An 18,317-nucleotide genomic window follows, 5' to 3' on the forward strand; every position below is an offset into this window, starting at 1 on the left:
GTGATCTTTCTGGCCACCAGTGTTGAAGTATTTTCTGTGATATCCCAAAAACAACACCCTTTATTTTGAGTTCTTTACTTTGAATATCTAATTAGGTTTTAAAAAGTCTTCAGATATTGAGCTAGGGAGACGTCGAGAGCGTGGCCGCTCAAGCCGCGGAGACTTGTGGGAAATATCTATGCAAATGAGACGAACTGCACGGGGCTCCGTCATCGCCGAACCTGGGCTCCCGGAGCTAGGGCGAGCGGGACCTCCGCGGGCGGCCACGGGTATCCCAGGGTGCTCCACTGGACAGAGCCTCTCTGGCCCAGCGCACTCGCTGGCGTGGCTGGCCCGTCGCGGACGCTGGTGAAGGCGAAGGCGGCCGTGGCCGTGGGCAGCGGCGAGGGCGGCGGAGGCCAGGGCGCGCCTCAGACACCCGGCCGGCCGCCTGGGTGAACGCGAGGCGGTATGTCGGAACACGCTGCGCCCGCGGCCCCGGGGCCTGGGCCTAACAACGGCGGCGGCGGCAGCGGCGGCGGCGGCGGCGGCGGTGGCGGTGGCGGTGGTGCGGCCCCCGCGCGCGGCCCGCGCACCCCCAACCTGAACCCCAACCCCCTCATCAACGTGCGCGACCGGCTGTTCCACGCACTTTTCTTCAAGATGGCTGTCACCTACTCGCGGCTCTTCCCTCCCGCCTTCCGGCGCCTCTTCGAGTTCTTCGTGCTGCTCAAGGTGACGGGACCCCGGACCCCATCCCGATCCTTTACCCCGGAGGCCTCATACCCTCTGACCCCGAGCGTGCGACCTCTGACCTAGCTGGAGTGTCACCCTGCCCATCTCCGCCTTGGAGGAATGCCAAGTGGCCGAGTGTCACCGCGTCGTAGACCTTAGTCCCGGCCTCCTCCTTCCCGGGTCCCCACCTCCCTTAGCTACCCTCACCTCCCCAGGGCCCTCCTCCTGCCCTTTGACCCCTGACTCTGCAGCCTGAGATCCCGAACCCCAGGATTGCTTTTTCCATTCACCCTAACCTGGCCTAGAACCCAGCCTATCGCCGTACTGTTTTTCCCATAACCTCGGGGAGCCGCCCTCTTGCCCTCAAGGTGGTTCCTATGTGTGCCTCTTCCTGGAACCTTCCACCTGCCCACAACCTTCCTGTGCTGAGCCTCTCAGGGCCTTGCTTGGGACAGGGGCTTCGTAAGGTCGCCTGCTAGGGTTAGCGGCAGTGTCACAGCAGCTCAGGGAGCTTTGAACCTTGCCTGGGTCTGATTAAACCTCCCGTGGGCTCTGCCTGCCTGTCCTGGCCGTGCCCACTTCGCATGCTCCTTGGGGCCTCAGGAAAGACAGGTGCCAGCCTCCCGGAAGGAGTTTGACATGGGAAACAGCTAGGTCACCTGGGTCCTAGGTTCTGACTGCCCCCAGAAATTGGAGAAGTGGCAGAGGCAGTGTTGATACCATTGAGCAAACTCCTCCTTTTTCTTTTTCTTCTTTTTTTCCATTTTCTTTTTCTGTGTGTGCCAGGGTTCTACTGGATTTTGAACTCAGGGCTTGGGTGCTGTCCCTGAGATTTATTTTGCTCAAGGCTCTCACTCTTATCACTTGAGCTATAGCTCCACTTCCAGCTTTTTTGGTGGTTAATTGGAGGCAAGAGTCTCATGGACTTTCCTGCCTGGGCTTCGAATCACAATCCTCTGATGTCAGCCTCCTGAGTAGCTAAGATTACAGGCATGAGCTTCCAGTGTGCCACCACTCCTGGCTTTTTGCTGGTTAATTGGAGTTAAGTATCTCACAGACCTTCCTGCCCAAACTGGCTTCAAACCATGAGCCTCTGGTGCCTGGCTTTTTCTTCCTGTCTGCAGAAAGGGGCTAATGCCCCTGGACAGGGGAGGTAAGGATATGGGCTGGTTAGCCTGAGCAGTTGGGTGGAAGCTGGCTGCTCTTTGGGGTTTGGTGTAAAGCAGCCTGAACCTGGCCATTCGATAGACCTGGGAGCCTCAACCATAACTGCTAAGGAAGTCCCCCTGCATATGCAGAAAGCAGAGTACCCAGGGGTGAGGAGCTAGCCTTTCAGGCAGGTGCAGCACCCTCAAACAGCAGGTGCTGCCTTGCCTCCTTCCTTCCTGTAGCCCCTAGCACAGCTGGGATTTGCCCTACCCTGTTGAGAGGTGATGGTGGCTGAGGGGGCGGTTATGTGACACTGAATCTGGAATCCTGTATCAGGGGCCCAGACATTCTGGGATGCTCCGAACATGAGTAGAGTGGATTTTTCTCAGACACCTAATCTGAGTAGTCTGGGTCTCTGAAGGGGCTTGGGGCCTTTAGATACTGCCCAGTCACTGAGGTGCCCGCCCATGCCAAACCTCCGTGCAGGTGTGCTTGGTGTGGTGGGGCAACCTCTCTCTGATCCCCCTGCTTCCTAAGGTGGAAGGGGCTGGCCTCTGGTGATCCCTGAAGGCCTGGCTCTGTTTTCCAGGCAGGTGTCACCCACAGCAGGGCAGCTTGGGCTGGGCCACTGGCATTGGTGGCCCTGTGCTGCCAAGAAGGAGCCTCAAAAAAAGGTGGAGTCCCTGGGATGCTTTTGCTCTCTGCTAGCCTCTCAGCATAGAGATGCTGAGTGGTGGACTTACTGGGAGAACTGGGGACTTGTCCATCAGGAAGTGTGCCGTCATAGCTGGTGCCTTTTATTTCCTTTATTTGTGAAACCCAGACTGGAACAACTGCTTTCTGAGGCAGTGCTGGGTTCCAGAAAGCTCGGTTCCTCTTCTGCTTCCTGCCCACCAGGCCGCCTGGCTGCTCTGTGGGTCTGAGTAGCCAAGCACCCTGTTCCCACACACTCTGAGCCTCGGGCTACTGGGAAAGATGGCGGGCAGCGTCTTGGCCCAAAGGCTGGTAGACCTGGAGTGTTGTCTTCTGGTAACCAGGGAGCAGTGCTGGATGGGGTCAGGGCCCTGCCCTCTGGTGAGTGGGGATAGCAGTGTGCCCTTCCTGGGGACACTGAAGACCGAGGTGAGGATAGACTCTAGGTTCCTGCTCCCTACTGGGGAGGAGGGGACTGTCACTATGGCCACTCCTGGGAGTCTCTGTGCTGTGCCCTTGGGAGGGAAGCAGCAGGGTGCTGAGTGGAAGAGAGCTGGGGTTTTCCTGCAGAGACTAGCTGGGACTGTGGGGTGCTACCCTCTCTGAGAAAAGTATGGTCCCTGAGACTCCCAGAGATGGGCCAGTGGGCTTAGACATGGACCCTGGGCATCAGGGAGTGAGGCCGCTGGGCATCCCACCAGGAGGCTTCCTGGAGGTGGTGGCAGGGGCAGCCTCTGCAGCCTAGTGTCTGCTGTGCTTAGTACCCATCTCCCTGCGCTCCAGGATAGAGTACTGAGGGGGCATGGGGAAGAGCGGTACTGGGGGAGGCTAAGCATGGGATGGGGAGATGCAGGGGAGCAGCCACAAGGGGGAGAGCCTGGGTCCTGGCAATAGAAGCCTGGGCATGCTGGATGGAAGCTTGGGGACAGCAGGGGGACAGAGGGTTTGATCAGAGCCACCAAGCCATATGGAGTGGCAGAGGGTAGCCTGGGCCAGAGGACCCAGGAATGAGTCTGGCTGGGTGTTACCTGATCATTGCTCTGTAGTGGGGAAACTGAGGCCAAGACAGAAGCTGGTCTTGTTGGGTAGGGCAGAGACCCAGCAGGTCAGTGGAGGAGGCCACTTGGGGCTCTACCAGGTGTCTTTTGGGCCCGACCAGCATGTGGCACCTGGTTGGGGGAGTGTGACCACTGCCAGGACAGCTGGAGGGGACACCAGGGTGACAGCTGATTCACAGCTCTCAGGGGCCTAGGGGCCATGTAGCCAAGTCCACCCATCCGCAGAGGCTGACCCCCCTGTGGGGTCCGCAGCCCATGGGAGGTGGGTGTGGCAGGACATGGGGCCCTCAGTATCACCCCTCAGTCTCAGGTCTGCCCAGGGCCACCAGTCTGTCCATGGTGCAGGTCAGCAGGAGGCCTGGTCTACAGCTCAGGACCACTCCCAGGTCTTCCCTACTGGCCTTGTAACCTCAGCAGGCTTGCAACCCTTGTGCCCAGGTTCTTCCTCTGTGAGATGGGGCTGTGGTGGCAAGGTGTCCTGGAGCGGCAGGCAGCCCCTGGCTTGGGACGTGCTGTGTCAGCACTCTGGTGAGGGCCTGTGGTCCACTGCTGACCCCTAGCTTTTGGTGCTCTTGGTTGTAAGGGACAGAAACTTTTTCTTCTACTGGCCTCAGAGGAGGAGCTTTGAATCTCTCCACTGAGAAGCCCCTGGTGAGCCTGTGCCCGTTTCTGCTGTGGTCCAGGATGCCAGCAGGTGCTCAGACCTATGGCCTCTTTCTGCCATTTGCCATTTGCCTCAGGTGGCAGCCATCAGGTTGGGCTGGGCAGGCTAGGATGTGCCTCGCTGACTCCCACTGTCCCCGGTCTGCAGAGTACTCCAGAAAGGGCGGTCTGGGCTGCCTTTGGGCACGGAAGGGCTGGAGTTCTGGCTCTGTGGCCACGGGCAGCTCACTGTCCTCTGAACACTGGGGCCTCTGTCAGCAGAAGGGTTTTGTGCTCCAGCATCTCCAGCCCAGGCGGGCCTCTGCTGTGCTTTGGGAGTCCGGACAGCTCTTCCCTGGAGAGTCTGGGAACTTGGGGAGTACACGTGGTGGGCATGTACGGCATGCGAGACTGTGCTGGCACCACTGGCGAAACATCCAGGTCTAGGCTGAGTACCGTACAACTCCCCGGGACCCTCTTTTCACTTAGTGGCCTCCACCTATTCCATGCCAGGAACACCCCAGCCATGACAGCTCTGCATGTCCCCAAATGCCACCCATACCCTGAGGGCAGAATCACCCCCTGAGAGTGGCTGCTGTTCCATCTCATAGATGAGGACGCTTCCCGGGCCTGTCCTGAATGCCTGCAGCCCCTCCCCCAGGGCCAACTGTGACCCACTGTCACTGGCCCCGTCAGGCCTGGGAGGGTGCAGAGGCTGCCTGGCCAGGAAAAGGAGGCTATTCTTAGCTGGTGAGGTCAGGGACTCTGAGGATACAACCAAAGTGTGGTAAATGTGTAGCCCAGGGCCCAACTAGCCTCACCTGGGTGGCAGGCCTAGCAGGCAGCCTGGGGACATCTGGACACAGTGCTACTGGCCTGAACCCAGTTCCCTGTCTTTGGAGTGGAGTCTCACCCACAAGACCCAACAGAGAGCCTGGCTTCTCCCATAAGGAATCATGGCCAGTCACGAGAATTCAAAGCCCAAAGCCCTTAACCAGGTGGTTCACTCTTACAATCCTCATTACTCAGAAGGCTGAGATCTGAGGACCAGGGGTCAAAGCCAAGCCCCGGTGGGAAAGTTGGTGAGATTGTTTTCTTCAATAAACCACTGAAAAGCCAGAAGATGAGGTATGGCTCAAGTGGTAGAGCGCCAGCCTTGAGTGAAAAAAGCTAAGGGACAGCATCCAGACTCTGTGTTCAAGCCCCAGTACTGGTGAGAGAAAGACAGACAGACAGACAGACAGTCAGTGAGAGAGAGAGAGAACCAAGACCCATGAGCCTTTTGTGGGCTGGGGTCCAATCAGGACTTCTCCTCCCGGCACCTGCTGAGCAGGACCACTCACTGCTGTCTTCCTCAGGCCCTGTTTGTGCTCTTCGTGCTGGCCTACATCCACATTGTCTTCTCCCGCTCACCCATCAACTGCCTGGAACACGTGCGTGACAGGTGGCCTCGCGAGGGCATCCTTCGAGTGGAAGTGCGGCACAACTCGAGCCGTGCACCCGTCTTCCTCCAGTTCTGTGATGGCAGCCGTCAGAGCTTCGCGGGCTTGGCTGTAGAGCCAGGAGGCCTGGAGCTGGAGGAGGAGGAGGAGGAACTGACCATGGAGATGTTTGGGAACAGCTCTGTGAAGGTGAGCCCTGCTCTGATCAGATGCAAAGCTGAAAGGAGACCCATGCAGGGAGAAGGAGCCTGCCTTCAGAGGGCTTGGCGGCTTTCTCTCTGCTTGGCCTTGATGGCCTTCAGTGAGTGGCTCCCTGCTGTGAGGTAGATAGAGATGGGCCTGGTTCTGGGGTATAAAGGTCAGAAGTGCTAGAGGAGAAGGCAAGGGCCCAGCCAAGAGCTCTGTACCCACCCAAGGTGGCCCAGTGGTGGAGGGATGGGCATCTGTCATTCATATGAGAGGACGGCCATCTCAGCCCCATGATGGCCAGAAACTCTCATGCTCCAGCTACTGGGGGAAGCTGAGCGACCCTGACCCCTGGCCCTGGGACCTGAGGCCTCTGCTCAAACCCTGCCTGAGTCCCCAGCTTTGGGGTTCTAACCCCCAGCTTCGGGGTTCTAACCCTTTCCCGGAGAACCACATATGGGGTAGGCTTGGGACTGGGGTAGGGTTCTGGACCCTGACAGAGGTACAGGAAGTCAGTCTGAGCCTTGTTTGTGACAGAGAGGTGGTCCCACCCAGTCTAGTGGGGCAGTGGAAATCTCTATGCTTCTCAGTCAGTGGGAGAAAGGACCCCAGGGGTCCTCAGGTCCCAGATGAGCACACTGACGCCTTGGTCCCTGGTTGCCAACAGTTTGAGCTGGACATTGAGCCCAAGGTGTTCAAGCCACCGGGTGGAACTGAAGCCTTGAATAACAGCCAGGAATTTCCCTTCCCTGAGACACCTGCCAAAGGTATGCACGGGGCTGTGGGCTGTCAGTGTGTATACAGAATGAGGTGGGGCTGGCTTGGGCTCACCGGCCCTGTCCCTGCAGTGTGGCCCCAGGATGAGTACATCGTGGAGTACTCGCTGGAATATGGCTTTCTGCGGCTGTCACAGGCCACGCGCCAGCGCCTGAGCATCCCCGTCATGGTTGTCACCCTAGGTGAGTCTAACCCCACGCCACAGGTGTCATGGGGCGATGGGGTGGGGCTGCAGGGCACCTCCCAGAGCTCTGCCCAGCCCTGACTGCACCCTCCCACAGACCCCACTCGGGACCAGTGCTTTGGGGACCGGTTCAGCCGCCTGCTGCTGGATGAGTTCCTGGGCTATGATGACATTCTCATGTCCAGTGTGAAGGGCCTGGCCGAGAACGAGGAGAACAAGGGTAAGGTGCGGGCTGGCGAGGTGGGCCAGGCACAGGCAGGTAGGGAGGGGTATGGGGCCAGGCCATCCTCACTGCCTTCCCCACAGGCTTCCTGCGGAACGTGGTGTCTGGCGAGCACTACCGCTTTGTCAGCATGTGGATGGCACGCACATCCTACCTGGCTGCCTTTGTGATCATGGTCATCTTCGTGAGTGTGAGGGGCCCTCGGGGTCCTGGGGGGGAGCTGTGGGTGGGGCCTCGGCAGGGGCGGGGCTCCAGGGCATGTCATTCCGGCTGCCCCTCACCCCTGTGCCTTGCTTGCAGACACTCAGCGTGTCCATGCTGCTCCGCTACTCCCACCACCAGATCTTCGTCTTCATCGGTGAGTCCCGGCCAGCCGCGGGGGGCGGGGCGGGCTCGCCCCCAGGCCCTCACGAGTGGCCCCCGCGCCCTGTGCCCGCAGTGGACCTGCTGCAGATGCTGGAGATGAACATGGCCATCGCTTTTCCCGCAGCACCCCTGCTGACTGTCATCCTGGCCCTCGTTGGTGAGGACTCTGCCCAGCACTACCACCCCTGCCCTCACCCCACCCTGCTGGCTCCAACAGTGCCGCCTTTCCCCACAGGAATGGAGGCCATCATGTCTGAGTTCTTCAATGATACCACCACAGCCTTCTATATCATCCTCATCGTGTGGCTGGCTGACCAGTACGATGCCATCTGCTGCCACACCAACACCAGCAAGCGGCACTGGCTGCGGTGAGCTGGGCAGGGCTGTGGGGTTCAGGGTCACTGGAGGGCTGGGGTATAGGGCCAGTGTGGGTCTAGGCAGGGGAGTCTGCCAGCACTCATGGCCCTGCCCTGCACAGGTTCTTCTACCTGTACCATTTCGCTTTCTACGCCTACCACTACCGCTTCAATGGGCAGTACAGCAGCCTGGCCCTGGTCACCTCCTGGCTGTTCATTCAGGTGAGGCCTGAGAGGGTTGGTGAGGTGGTTGGGTCCCCAGGGCAATATGGGTCCTTGCCCTTTTGCCTTGCTGCCCCCTGCTGCTGGGGCACTGCCTCCCAAGCCAGCTGCAGCAGGGCAGGGTGGACGGAAAGTGGGGCCCCCTCCTCAGTTCCACTGTGGCATACCCCTTCCTGGGCTCTGATGGGCCTCTTCCACCCACAGCATTCCATGATCTACTTCTTCCACCACTACGAGCTGCCAGCCATCCTGCAGCAGATCCGCATCCAGGAGATGCTGCTGCAGAACCCACAGCTGGGCCCCGGGACACCCACGGCGCTGCCGGATGACCTGAACAACAACTCTGGCTCCCAAGCTGCGACCGCTGACCCTGCAGGCCAGCCGCTAGCCCTGGGACCGGCCTCCACTGGAGTGGGCGGAGGGCCCGGGCCAGGGGCTGCAGCCCCCAGCTCCCTGGGGGCTGTAGCAGCATCTGTGGCGGCGGTAGCCGGAAGTGACCTGGGCTGGATGGCTGAGACAGCCGCCATCATCTCTGATGCCTCCTTCCTGTCTGGCCTGAGTGCCTCGCTCTTGGAACGGCGACCTGCTAGATCCCTGAGTCCCAGTGGGAACCCACCCCACACCTCCCAGGACAGTGCTCCTCAGAGTGACTCCTTGGCATCTGATGCGGCCCCAATGGAGGCTTCGGCGAGTGGGCCCAGCCCTGCTGTCCCAGCCTCAACAGACGCGCCCTCCCAGGCCGGGTCCTGAGAAGCCCCAGCGCCGCCTGTCCCCGCTTCTGCAACTGGTGGGGCTGAGGAAGCCATGGGGGGAGGGGCACCAGTGTCCTCTGCCTCCTTCCTCTGGACCACCTGGCTGCTCAGGATGGTGGGGGGGTGGTGGTCCTCCAGTTTGTAGGAGGTGGGGCCTGCCTCACCAGATCAGATGTGGAACCCACCAAGGCTTGACCTACTAGACAGCTGGGTTTGCAGTGGTCTGTGAAAGGGGCGGAAGTGGAGACTTGGAAGGTTCTGGAAGACCTGGGTGTCCTGGCCCATGTGCAGTCCTGGGCAGAATGCAGCAAGTGTGGGCAAGGCTACCACGTGGAGGAGCAGGCAGGGTGGGGCAGGCCTCGCACACCTTGGTGCTGTCCAGCCCTGCCTGGTGCTCCCTGCGCAGTGCCTTCTCCAAGGCTGCCCCTGTCCACGAGAGCGACCAGCCTGGGGTCCCCAAGAGAGAAGAGCTGCCGCCCAGACACAGGGACACGGGTGCCATGGGCAGTGGCCAGGGCCCAGCCCTGCTTGGCCCGGGAGTGGGCCAGGGGTCGAGCCGATCACCCGGAAGGGATGCGGATTGCTCATTCCATTCTATTTAATTGCGGTGTTGGAAGTTGTTTGTATATAGAATAAACTGTCTGTGGACGGGGTGCGGTCTGCGTGCGCTGGGCCGGCCTGCCCGCCCTTGACCTTGGCTCTATCACTGCGCCTCTTCCGGGCTCCCTGCCGCCGCCTGCAGCAGGCGCAGCGGACGGTGGCGGGCGCTGTCCCCGAGCTGGGCCCGCAGCTCCCCGCGCCGCAGCAGGGCCTGGCGGAGCCGCTCCCGCACCTCCTCGATGTGCCTCGCCAGCGCCTCCAGCTCGGCCGCGTGCGGGGCCGCCGGCCTCCCGTTGGAGCACGGCCATGCGGGACCTGCTGTTGGCTGGGGCTCCGCACGGGCCTCCGCGTCCCCGGCCGCAGCCCCCGGCTCGAGCAGGAAGCGCACCCGGCGCTCCTTGCCCACGGCCCGGCGCACACGTTTCCAGCGGCCCGGCCCCTCGGGGTCCAGCGGGCTGTCCTGCCGCGGCTCCTCGGTTCCACTGGGGACGGGATGGGGCTAAGCGACGCCCTGCGGCTGCGCCCACCCGGCGGGAGGGCCCCTATCACCCGCGCTCCCTCATCCTCACCTGGGCTCCGGCTCCAGCCTCTCCTGCTGTCCCTCCGGCAGCCCCGGGTTCAGCGCCCGGTGGATTTTCTGAGACCCGCAGAGTCCCCGTTGGTGGTGGGATGGGCCAGGAGCCCAGTCGCCACCCGCCGCCGGCTGGCCCTCTTCACCTGGCCGGCCTGAGGCCCGCCCCGCCCCCCCCACCGCACCTGGCCCCGCCCCCACCTCACCTGGCTGGTGTGCAGCCAGTACTGCAGCCGGTTACCGCGGCGGATGCGGGGCAGCGCCAGGCGGTAGAAGACGTGCTCACCCAGCGAGCTGAGCAGGGCACTGCCCAGGCCCAGGCAGAGCAGCACGAAGAGCCCCGAGAAGTGGTAGATGCCCATTTGGAGGGTCTGGGGGGGGGGCGGGGGGAGACGGGCAGGGAGCCCACGGGGTCACGTGACAGAGGCCCCTGGATGAAGGTAGGCTGCGCCCGTGGAGCCAGGTTGAGAGGGGGACGCGGGGGCTGGGGTTTTGTGGGACCAGGAGTGCACAAGAATGATGGGGGGGATTCCCACGCCCCCCTCCTCCCCCCCAGCCTGGAGCCCATCCTCACCTCCGTCACGGCGAAAACCCGCTTCCCACAGGGCACCATCTTGTACCACTTGTCATGGAGCAGGTCGATGAAGCCCGAGGATTTGTAGCGGCTGATGAACTCCGACAGGTTGGAGGTGAGCGGCGAGTTCTGGGGCAGCCCGATGCCGTAGCCTGGGAAAGCCCGGGCAGGTGGAATACACCCCCTGGAGCGCCGCGCCCATGCTGGGGGGACCCCGGGCCTGTCCGCGCCAGCCCCCGGCTCTCCTTCCCTCACCCTCGATGGCGAAGGGCTTGCCCACCGTCAGCAGTTTACAGTCCGCGTCGATGGACACCTCGTAGTCCAGCAGCGATTTGTCCATGATGAAGGCGTTGAGTTTGGGAGGGTCGCTCCTGGGGGGAGGCAGGGTCAGTGCGGTGGGGTCCGCAGCTCAACCCCCGCCCCAGCCCACCCCGGGGCCCGGGCCTCACGTGAGCATGGCCACACCGTCAGGCGTGGTGGGCGCACTGTGGCGCCTCATGTGCGCATACATCTCCGGGAAGCTCGCCTTGATGTAGGCCTCCGCGCTGCTCTCCCACACCGTCCCGAAGCGGAAGCCCTGTGACGGGTGGTGCAGCTGCGGGGAGCGGGCAGAGGTCAGCAGAGTCCACCACCCAGGAGCCGCTGATCCCACCTCCACACGTCCTCCCCAGTCAGGACACCCGTGGGCACCCTGCAGGCAAGCTCACCTGGAGTGAGACCCTCTGTTTACAAGGCCCCTGGAGAGGGGACTTCACCTTGAACCTGCCTTCCCAGTGGCTTCTCTTGGGGTTCTAGGGGAACCCCAGGCCCCATACCATTCCCATCTGTCCCCTTCACATTCACCTGCCCCTCAGGATTCCCATGCTATTCAGGGTAGTTCTGACCCCCAACTCCCATAACCATTTTACCTGTACCCCAGGAACAAACCACCCACTGCAGGCCTGCCCAGCCCTCCATGCTCCTCAACATCTACCTCCCATCACCCCCTCTCCATCCGCCACCCCTCCCCCCTCCTCCTCCTCCCGCCCCATCCTCCACCCCGCCATCCCTCCTCCTCCTCCTCCTCCTCCCACCTTCTCATCCTCCCATTATGCTGCACCCAGCATCTAACCCTGGGCCAGCTCATCTCCCCAATCCTGTCTTTTTTCCTTTTCTTTTCAAGCCCCAATACTGGGCTTGAACTCGGGCCTTGAGTGAGTGCTGCCCCTAAGTTCTCAACGCTAATGCTATACCACTTGAGCCACGGCTCCACTTTCGCCTTTTTTAATTAGAGCCTGGGCTGCCTTCAAACCTGGATCTCAGCCTCCTGACTAGCTAGGATTACAAGTGTGAGCCATCAGCACCAGGCTTCCAATTCTTTTTTCTTTCTTTTTCTCTCCTTTCCTTCATTCCTTCCAGAGCCTAGCAGATACTGAGCAAACAACCAATTTGTCTGAGGACTGGATGTGCAGTCCAGTGGTAGAGCATTGGCCAAAAGGCTCAGGGTTCAAGTCCCAATATTCAAAATAAATAAGACAGCTGGATGCTGGTGGGTCACACCTGTAGTCCTAGCTACTCGGGAGGCTAAGGCCTAAAAATCATGGCTCAAAGCCAGCCTAAGCTGGAAAGCCTGAGACTTTATTTCCAATTAACTGCCAAAAAAAAGCTGAAAGTAGAGCTGTGGCTCAAGTGGCAGAGTGCTAGCCTCGAGCAAAAAAGCTCAGGGACAGTGGCCAGGCCCTGAATTCAAGTGCCAGGACCAACATAGATAGATGACAGTGAGATAGATAGATAGATACGATGATTGATAGATAGATGACATTAATAAAGATCATTGGGGGGTGGCAATAAAGAGGGGGCTGGGAATATGGCCTAGTGGCAAGAGTGATTGCCTCATATATATGAAGCCCTGGGTTTGATTCCCAAGCACCACATATATAGAAAAGGCCAGAGGTGGAGCTGTGGCTCAAGTGGCAGAGTGCTAGCCTTGAGCATAAAGAAGCCAGGGACAGTGCTCAGGCCCTGAGTCCAAGGCCCAGGACTGGCCAAAAAAACAACAACAACAAAACTGGTATCATTGACCACTGGGTGGCAGCCCTGGGACTCTTACCTAGATCACATTAATAAAGACCGTTGGGAAAAAAAACAAAAACAAAAACTGGTATCAGGGCTGGGAATATGGCGTAGTGGCAAGAGTGCTTGCCTCGTATACATGAAGTCCTGGGTTCGATTCCCCAGCACCACATATATAGAAAATGGCCAGAAGTGGCACTGTGGCTCAAGTGGTAGAGTGCTAGCCTTGAGCAAAAAGAAGTCAGGGACAGTGCTCAGGCCCTGAGTCCAAGGCCCAGGACTGGCAAAAACAAAAACAAAAACAAAAACAAAAAAAACTGGTATCATTGATAGATGATAGGTGTCTGAGGATTGGAGGGGCTGGCTATGCCCTGTGTTTGCCCTCAGCCCTGTGCTAACCAGCTACCTTGGGGTCATGGATTCCCGAGAGCTCCTCAAAGGTCTTGTCGCCCACCATGACAGCTGCCAGGTTAGCTGTGTAGCTGGACAGCACCAGCAGGCAGAAGATGGCCCAGAGGTTCATGAGGAAGCGTCCGGTGGGACATTTGGGTGTCTTGCTGGAGACGGTCCGCCCAAAAAGGATGGCATAGCAGAGGTTGAGAGCCGAGGAGTAAGAGAACACGGTGTCCCGGTTCCGGCCACGCGGTGTGAGGCCGTAGGGGCTGCGCCACTCGTACAGGGTGAGGAACAGTGCCGTGAGGTGCAGGGCGGCGAAGACGCCCACCCACATGGACCAATGCAGCGGCCACATGAAGGCCCCGATGGGCGAGGCGGTGTCCCGCGTGCGCACCATGATGCCCAGGCTGGTGGAGAAGAAGGGGCTGGTGAAGTCCACCACCTGAGAGCGGGCTGAGTTGATGCTGAAGCTCGTGACTGCCATGTGGGCCCGGCCAGCCAGCAGATCGCCCACCAGGCCGGTCCAGCGGCCATCGCGCAGGGCCCCGTACTTGCCATCGCCCACGATGTACAGCTCAAAGTCAAAGGGTGTGTCCTCAGCCAGCCGCTCCAGCAGGTCGATGCAGTAGCCGTAGCAGCATTTCCGCAGGGCCCGGGGCACAGAGCCATTGGCCAGCGCAGCAAACAGCGCATCCAGTGTGGCTGAGTCATTGGTGCCGGGGTCCAGGCACAGCTGCCCTGCCGGGCACTGCCCATCTTCATCGGGTTCACGCACAAACACAAAGGGATGTTCCACTAGGGTCACCACACGGAGCTTGGGCCGTGTCTGGGCGCCGAGGTGGGCTGGGGGACGGACACCAGCAGCCCCAGGCTCCAAGGCCAGCTGCCCATCCCGCCAGCTGCCCACCGTAGCCCAGGCTGGGGCGCCCCGGGGGTCTCTGCGCAGACTCCACACCTTAAAGCTTCGGGTTATATGCACTTGGGATGAACTTGTCACCCACACGGGGCCCGTGCGACCCTGGAAGGAGGTGTTGGCCAGGAACCTGGGGGTAAGAAGGGGTGTCACAGAGGCTGCAGCATGGACCTGCTGGACTTCCCAACCTGACCCGATTCCTTCCCAACAGAGGCACCTGTCCCCCTGAATACCTGTCCTGCAGCCAACTTAACCATCCGGGTGCCGAGACCCAGAGCTGGTTATTGCAGGGAATCGTTCGCCCCAGCTGGGAGCTGCCAGAGTGGACATGTCTTGTGCCCACCAACCACGGCCACCTTTTCACCCCCTGAAAATGCCACCTCCTTTTTTTTTTTTTTGCCAGTCCTGGGCCTTTTGGACTCAGGGCCTGAGCACTGTCTTTTTGCTCAAGGCTAGCACTCTACCACTTGAGCCACAGCACCACTTCTGGCTTTTTGGTGGTTAATTGGTGCTGAGTCTCACACACTGTCCTGACTGGGATGGCTTTGAACTGCTGTACTCCTGAGTAGCTACGATTACAGGTGTGAGCCACCAGCACCCAGCTTATTTGTTGGATGTTTCTTTTTTTGTTGCCAGTCCTGGGTCTTGGACTCAGGGCCTGAGCACTGTCCCTGGCTTCTTTTTGCTCAAGGCTAGCGCTCTACCACTTGAGCCACAGCGCCACTTCTAGCCTTTTCTACATATGTGGTGCTGAGGAATTGAACCCAGGGCTTCATGTATACAAGGCAAGCACTCTACTCCTAGGCCACGTTCCCATCCCATTTATTGGGTTTTTGAGGCAGGGTTTCATTGTGTCCATCCCGGGCTTGGAGCTCATGACCCTTCTGCCTAGGCCTCCCATCCACTGAGACCATGGTGTGGCCCCGCGCTCTCAGATCCCCTCCTAAGCTGATGCCCTACTTACCGTGCTAGGAAGCTCCCGGAGGACTCTGGTCCCGCCCGTGGCAGCTCCTCACAGCTGACAGTGGTCGGGATCAGGGCGTGCTCTGGCTGCACATGGGCTACGCTGCTCAGCGCCTGCGTTATGAGCCCCACGGCATCGTGAATCGTGGCCTCCAGTGGGGGTCGGGCCACCTCACCCAACGCTAGCACGCCGGGTGGCAAACCAATAGTGGGCAGGGCCTCTGCAGGCAGTGGGGTACCCAGCAGCCAGCGGGGACCCAGGGGTGCGGCCTCAAGCACCTGGCCAATCCGGGCAGTGCCACAGCCGAGGAGGACAGCTGCGGCCACTGGGGCTTCCTCTCCTGCCAGGCTCCCCAGCGGGGCCAGGCGCATGTGCAGGGCTGTGTCTTCCGTGTCTGGCCTGCTCAAGTCCAGCACCAGCTTTGGGGCCTGGCCTGCCCGGCTTGTCCACAGGGTCACCAGACTGCTGGGGTCCCGGACACGGCAGAGGACCAGGCCGATGGTCTCCCAGGTGTGCGCCCGCAGCAAGGACACCAGCACATCCAGCAGCGTCTCCAGGGGGCTGGTCCAATCCAGTTGCAGGTGAAACGGGTTCTGGGAAGGGGGTGGCTATAAATTAGGGTGGGTGATCTCCATGTCCCACGATCCCCATTCTATCCCATCATAGGTGTTCAATAAATAGATGTCACCTCCACAGCTGGGCCTCACCCTGCCTTCTCCCAGCCCACCCTAGCTCTCAATCCTCCCTGTTCCTAGCACAAAGTTCAGTCTCCTTAGCCTGACACTCAGAGCCTGATATTTTTGATCTTGCCATTGTGGCAGTGGCCCACTTTGGAGATTTGGGGGCGGGCGGTTATTTCCCCAGATGGAATACCCTTCACCCACTAGGCCTAAACATCCTAACTCCTAAACATCCTGCAAAACCTAGTTCTATTGCCCCTTCTCTCTGCAGACTTCTCTATCCATCTAGGCAAAACCTGGGCTTCCTTGAACTCCCCTGCCCCTTGGGTCCCCACCTCCATCTCAGTCCTGACCTCATCCTCCTACCTGCCTGAGGTCCCCTGAAAAGTCAAGGACAATGGTTCTCTGGGGACTATCCAGATGTAACACTCATGCTTAGAGATAACCAGATCACTCCCCCTTCTCATGCCTTACTGTGCCCCTTAGCTGGCTACCCCTCCATACCCAGGGCCATGTAGTGTTTGGGGGACTTGTTCTAGGTGCATGGTGGACAGGACAGCCTTACCAGACACCTAAGGTAGGTGGTGCTTGGTCTGGGTGTGACCAGAGTGCCCAGTGCTGAGGGACAGGCTGGGGATACAGCTCCAATCCTTGGGGGCCAGGCTAGTCTCAGAGGCCACAAAAGGCCAAGCCCAGGGAAGCTAGGACCCATGGATGCAGTTCCCAAAAGTTACACCAGAGGGCACCACAGGCCTGGGTTTGTGTCTGCACCTTTCAATAGGTGTGGGAAGGTTAGGAGGACCCAGAGGGCCCCCTGAATAGTGGCACTCCTTTGAGGCCAGAGTTTCCTCAAATTGGGTTTGGAAGGAGGGAGGCGGTAGGGTCTTTAACCCTGCTCCACCCTGCTTCCGAGAATCCGGGTCACCAGGCCCCAGGCCTGAGCTGGGTTCTCCTTGCTGGTGGGCGGGGGGGTGGGGGGGGGAATCTTTCTGTAAGGAGCCCTGGAGGCCTGTCCCGACTTTTCTGCTCCCCTTATTTCATCGAGACAGGTGACTAAGAAGAGATAATATAGGAGGCCCATCAGGGTTAGGGCGTGGGTAATAGCGGTGCCTGGAGACCAGGGCACCCGGAGAGGGCGTAGCAGGGAGAGCCAGCCATGCCTGGCTTTGAGGGTCCCTGGGAAGAAAGGAGAGAATCCTGTCAGGAAAGAGGCCTCAACAGGCACCCCCACCCCACCTGTCCATGTGGGGGTGCGGAGACCCCGCTGTGCTCCCGACCACAGGTGATAGAACAAATTCGGAGGGGAGGGAGGTGTCCGTCCAAGGAGAAGGGATGGGGTCTCCCTGCAACAAGTCCCGGACTGGGGTCTGTAAAAGACCTGTGCGCCCCCAGAGAAGGCGTCTTATGAATGCCCGTGTCTGGGGTTCAGAGGCGCCCGTCCTTGCGCCCCGGGGTTCCAGCCTCCTAGCCAACAACCTTCGGGCGCCCCCGGGCAGCCCGGGTCGTTCGTCTTTGGGTCCCCGTTCCCTGCGCCCTGGGGACATCTAGCTTCCGGGGGCTCGGTCCCCCCGTCCTCCCGCAGCCTCCGCGTGCCTCCCGCCCAGGCCCCCGGCCCCCGATCGCCGCGCGCGCGTGCGGCGCGTCCGGGCGTACCGGGGCGCCGAGGGGCGCGCGTGCCTCCCGCCGCAGCACGCTGAGCACCGGCGTCTCGGTGGCGGCCGCCAGGAACTGCAGCTGCCGCAGCTCCGGCCGCGCCTCGGGGAACGCCAGCAGGGCCGCCACGCCCGGCGCCGCCAGCATTTGGCACCAGCCGCGGGCGAGCGAGGCCGGGTCCCGGGCGGGGGGCTCGACGACCACCAGCTCCACACTGAGGTTGTGCGGCAGCGGCGGTGCCAGGCTGGCCCGGGCGAGGGCAGCCCGGACGCGGGCGCGGGCGGCGGGCGCGCGGGGCAGCAGGGCGCCCAGGCGCACGGAGCCCCCCAGGCGGGCCCGGGCGCCGCACGGCTGCGGGTGGCCGCGGGCTGCTCCCCAACGCAGCGCCACCGCCAGCGCCAGCCCGAGCCACAGCACCCGCACAAACTCCATCACAAAGTTGTGCTCGGTGACTACGCGCGGGAAGGGACCTGCGGCCGATCGCGATCCTCGGGTGCCCGGGTCCCCGGCCCGCTCCAGGCAGCGCACCTCGTCCCGCCCGGCCTCGGCCGGCCGCGCCCCTGCCGCCTGCGGGTCCCCAGCAGCCACTAGGGAGCAGAGGATCACTGCCAGACCTGCTGGTGGCCTGGATGGGCAGGGCCGGGCACCCGCGCCCTGCTCCCAGCCTGCCATCCTGTGAATCTGCGGATGATAGGACAGCCAAGGCAAGAATTTAGGGCTGTAAGTGGAGCCCCGATAACTAGCCCCTGTTCTCCAGGATACTGGGGTGGCTTACCACCTACCCTAGGGAAGGTTGCCCATTGCTCAGACAGGGAAACTGAGGCCCAAACTTGTCCCTGCTTCTACTCCCAACCCACATCTGAGTTTTTGTGTTGTGTTGTTTTTGTGCCTGTCCTGGTGCTTGAACTCAGGGCCTGGGTGTTGTTCCTGAGTTTTTGTTGCCCAAGCCTGGAGCTCTACCTCTTAAGCCCCAGCTCCACTTCTGGCTTTTGGGTGGTTAGAGATAGAGCCTCATGGACTTTTCTGCCTGGGTTGGTTTTAAATTGTGGCACTCAAATCTCAGCCTCCCAAGTAGCTAGGATTTTAGTTATGAGCCACCGGCTCCCAGCCTGTTTGTCGGACCATTGTGTGTTGCTTGGGGAAACTGAGG

At 60.8% G+C, this 18,317-nt stretch overlaps 2 protein-coding genes across 3 annotated transcripts; one reads left to right on the forward strand and one right to left on the reverse strand.

Annotated features, from left to right (window-relative positions):
• The first annotated feature begins 239 nt into the window (after positions 1 to 239).
• Tmem259 (transmembrane protein 259) lies at positions 240 to 9,417 on the forward strand. Of its 2 annotated transcripts, XM_048341810.1 has the most exons (11): positions 242 to 714; positions 5,615 to 5,887; positions 6,552 to 6,651; positions 6,733 to 6,843; positions 6,943 to 7,065; positions 7,152 to 7,252; positions 7,369 to 7,426; positions 7,508 to 7,591; positions 7,670 to 7,802; positions 7,913 to 8,012; positions 8,217 to 9,417. In XM_048341810.1, exons 1-11 carry the CDS (start codon positions 451 to 453, stop codon positions 8,760 to 8,762), a joined length of 1,893 nt encoding a protein of 630 aa, XP_048197767.1. In that variant the 5' UTR covers positions 242 to 450; the 3' UTR covers positions 8,763 to 9,417. The 2 variants fall into 2 exon arrangements, with proteins under 2 accessions (XP_048197766.1, XP_048197767.1); XM_048341809.1 differs by having other exon boundaries at positions 240 to 714; positions 7,369 to 7,591.
• Grin3b (glutamate ionotropic receptor NMDA type subunit 3B) lies at positions 9,344 to 17,599 on the reverse strand. Its single transcript, XM_048341808.1, has 9 exons — positions 17,168 to 17,599; positions 14,835 to 15,427; positions 12,968 to 14,000; positions 10,959 to 11,104; positions 10,765 to 10,880; positions 10,510 to 10,661; positions 10,142 to 10,306; positions 9,934 to 10,001; positions 9,344 to 9,846 (listed from the first exon to the last, which is right to left on the reverse strand). Exons 1-9 carry the CDS (start codon positions 17,597 to 17,599, stop codon positions 9,468 to 9,470), a joined length of 3,084 nt encoding a protein of 1,027 aa, XP_048197765.1. The 3' UTR covers positions 9,344 to 9,467.
• Between the last annotated feature and the right edge of the window lie 718 nt (positions 17,600 to 18,317).

This window comes from Perognathus longimembris, chromosome 3 (assembly GCF_023159225.1).
Source record: "Perognathus longimembris pacificus isolate PPM17 chromosome 3, ASM2315922v1, whole genome shotgun sequence".
NCBI lineage: Eukaryota > Metazoa > Chordata > Mammalia > Rodentia > Heteromyidae > Perognathus > Perognathus longimembris.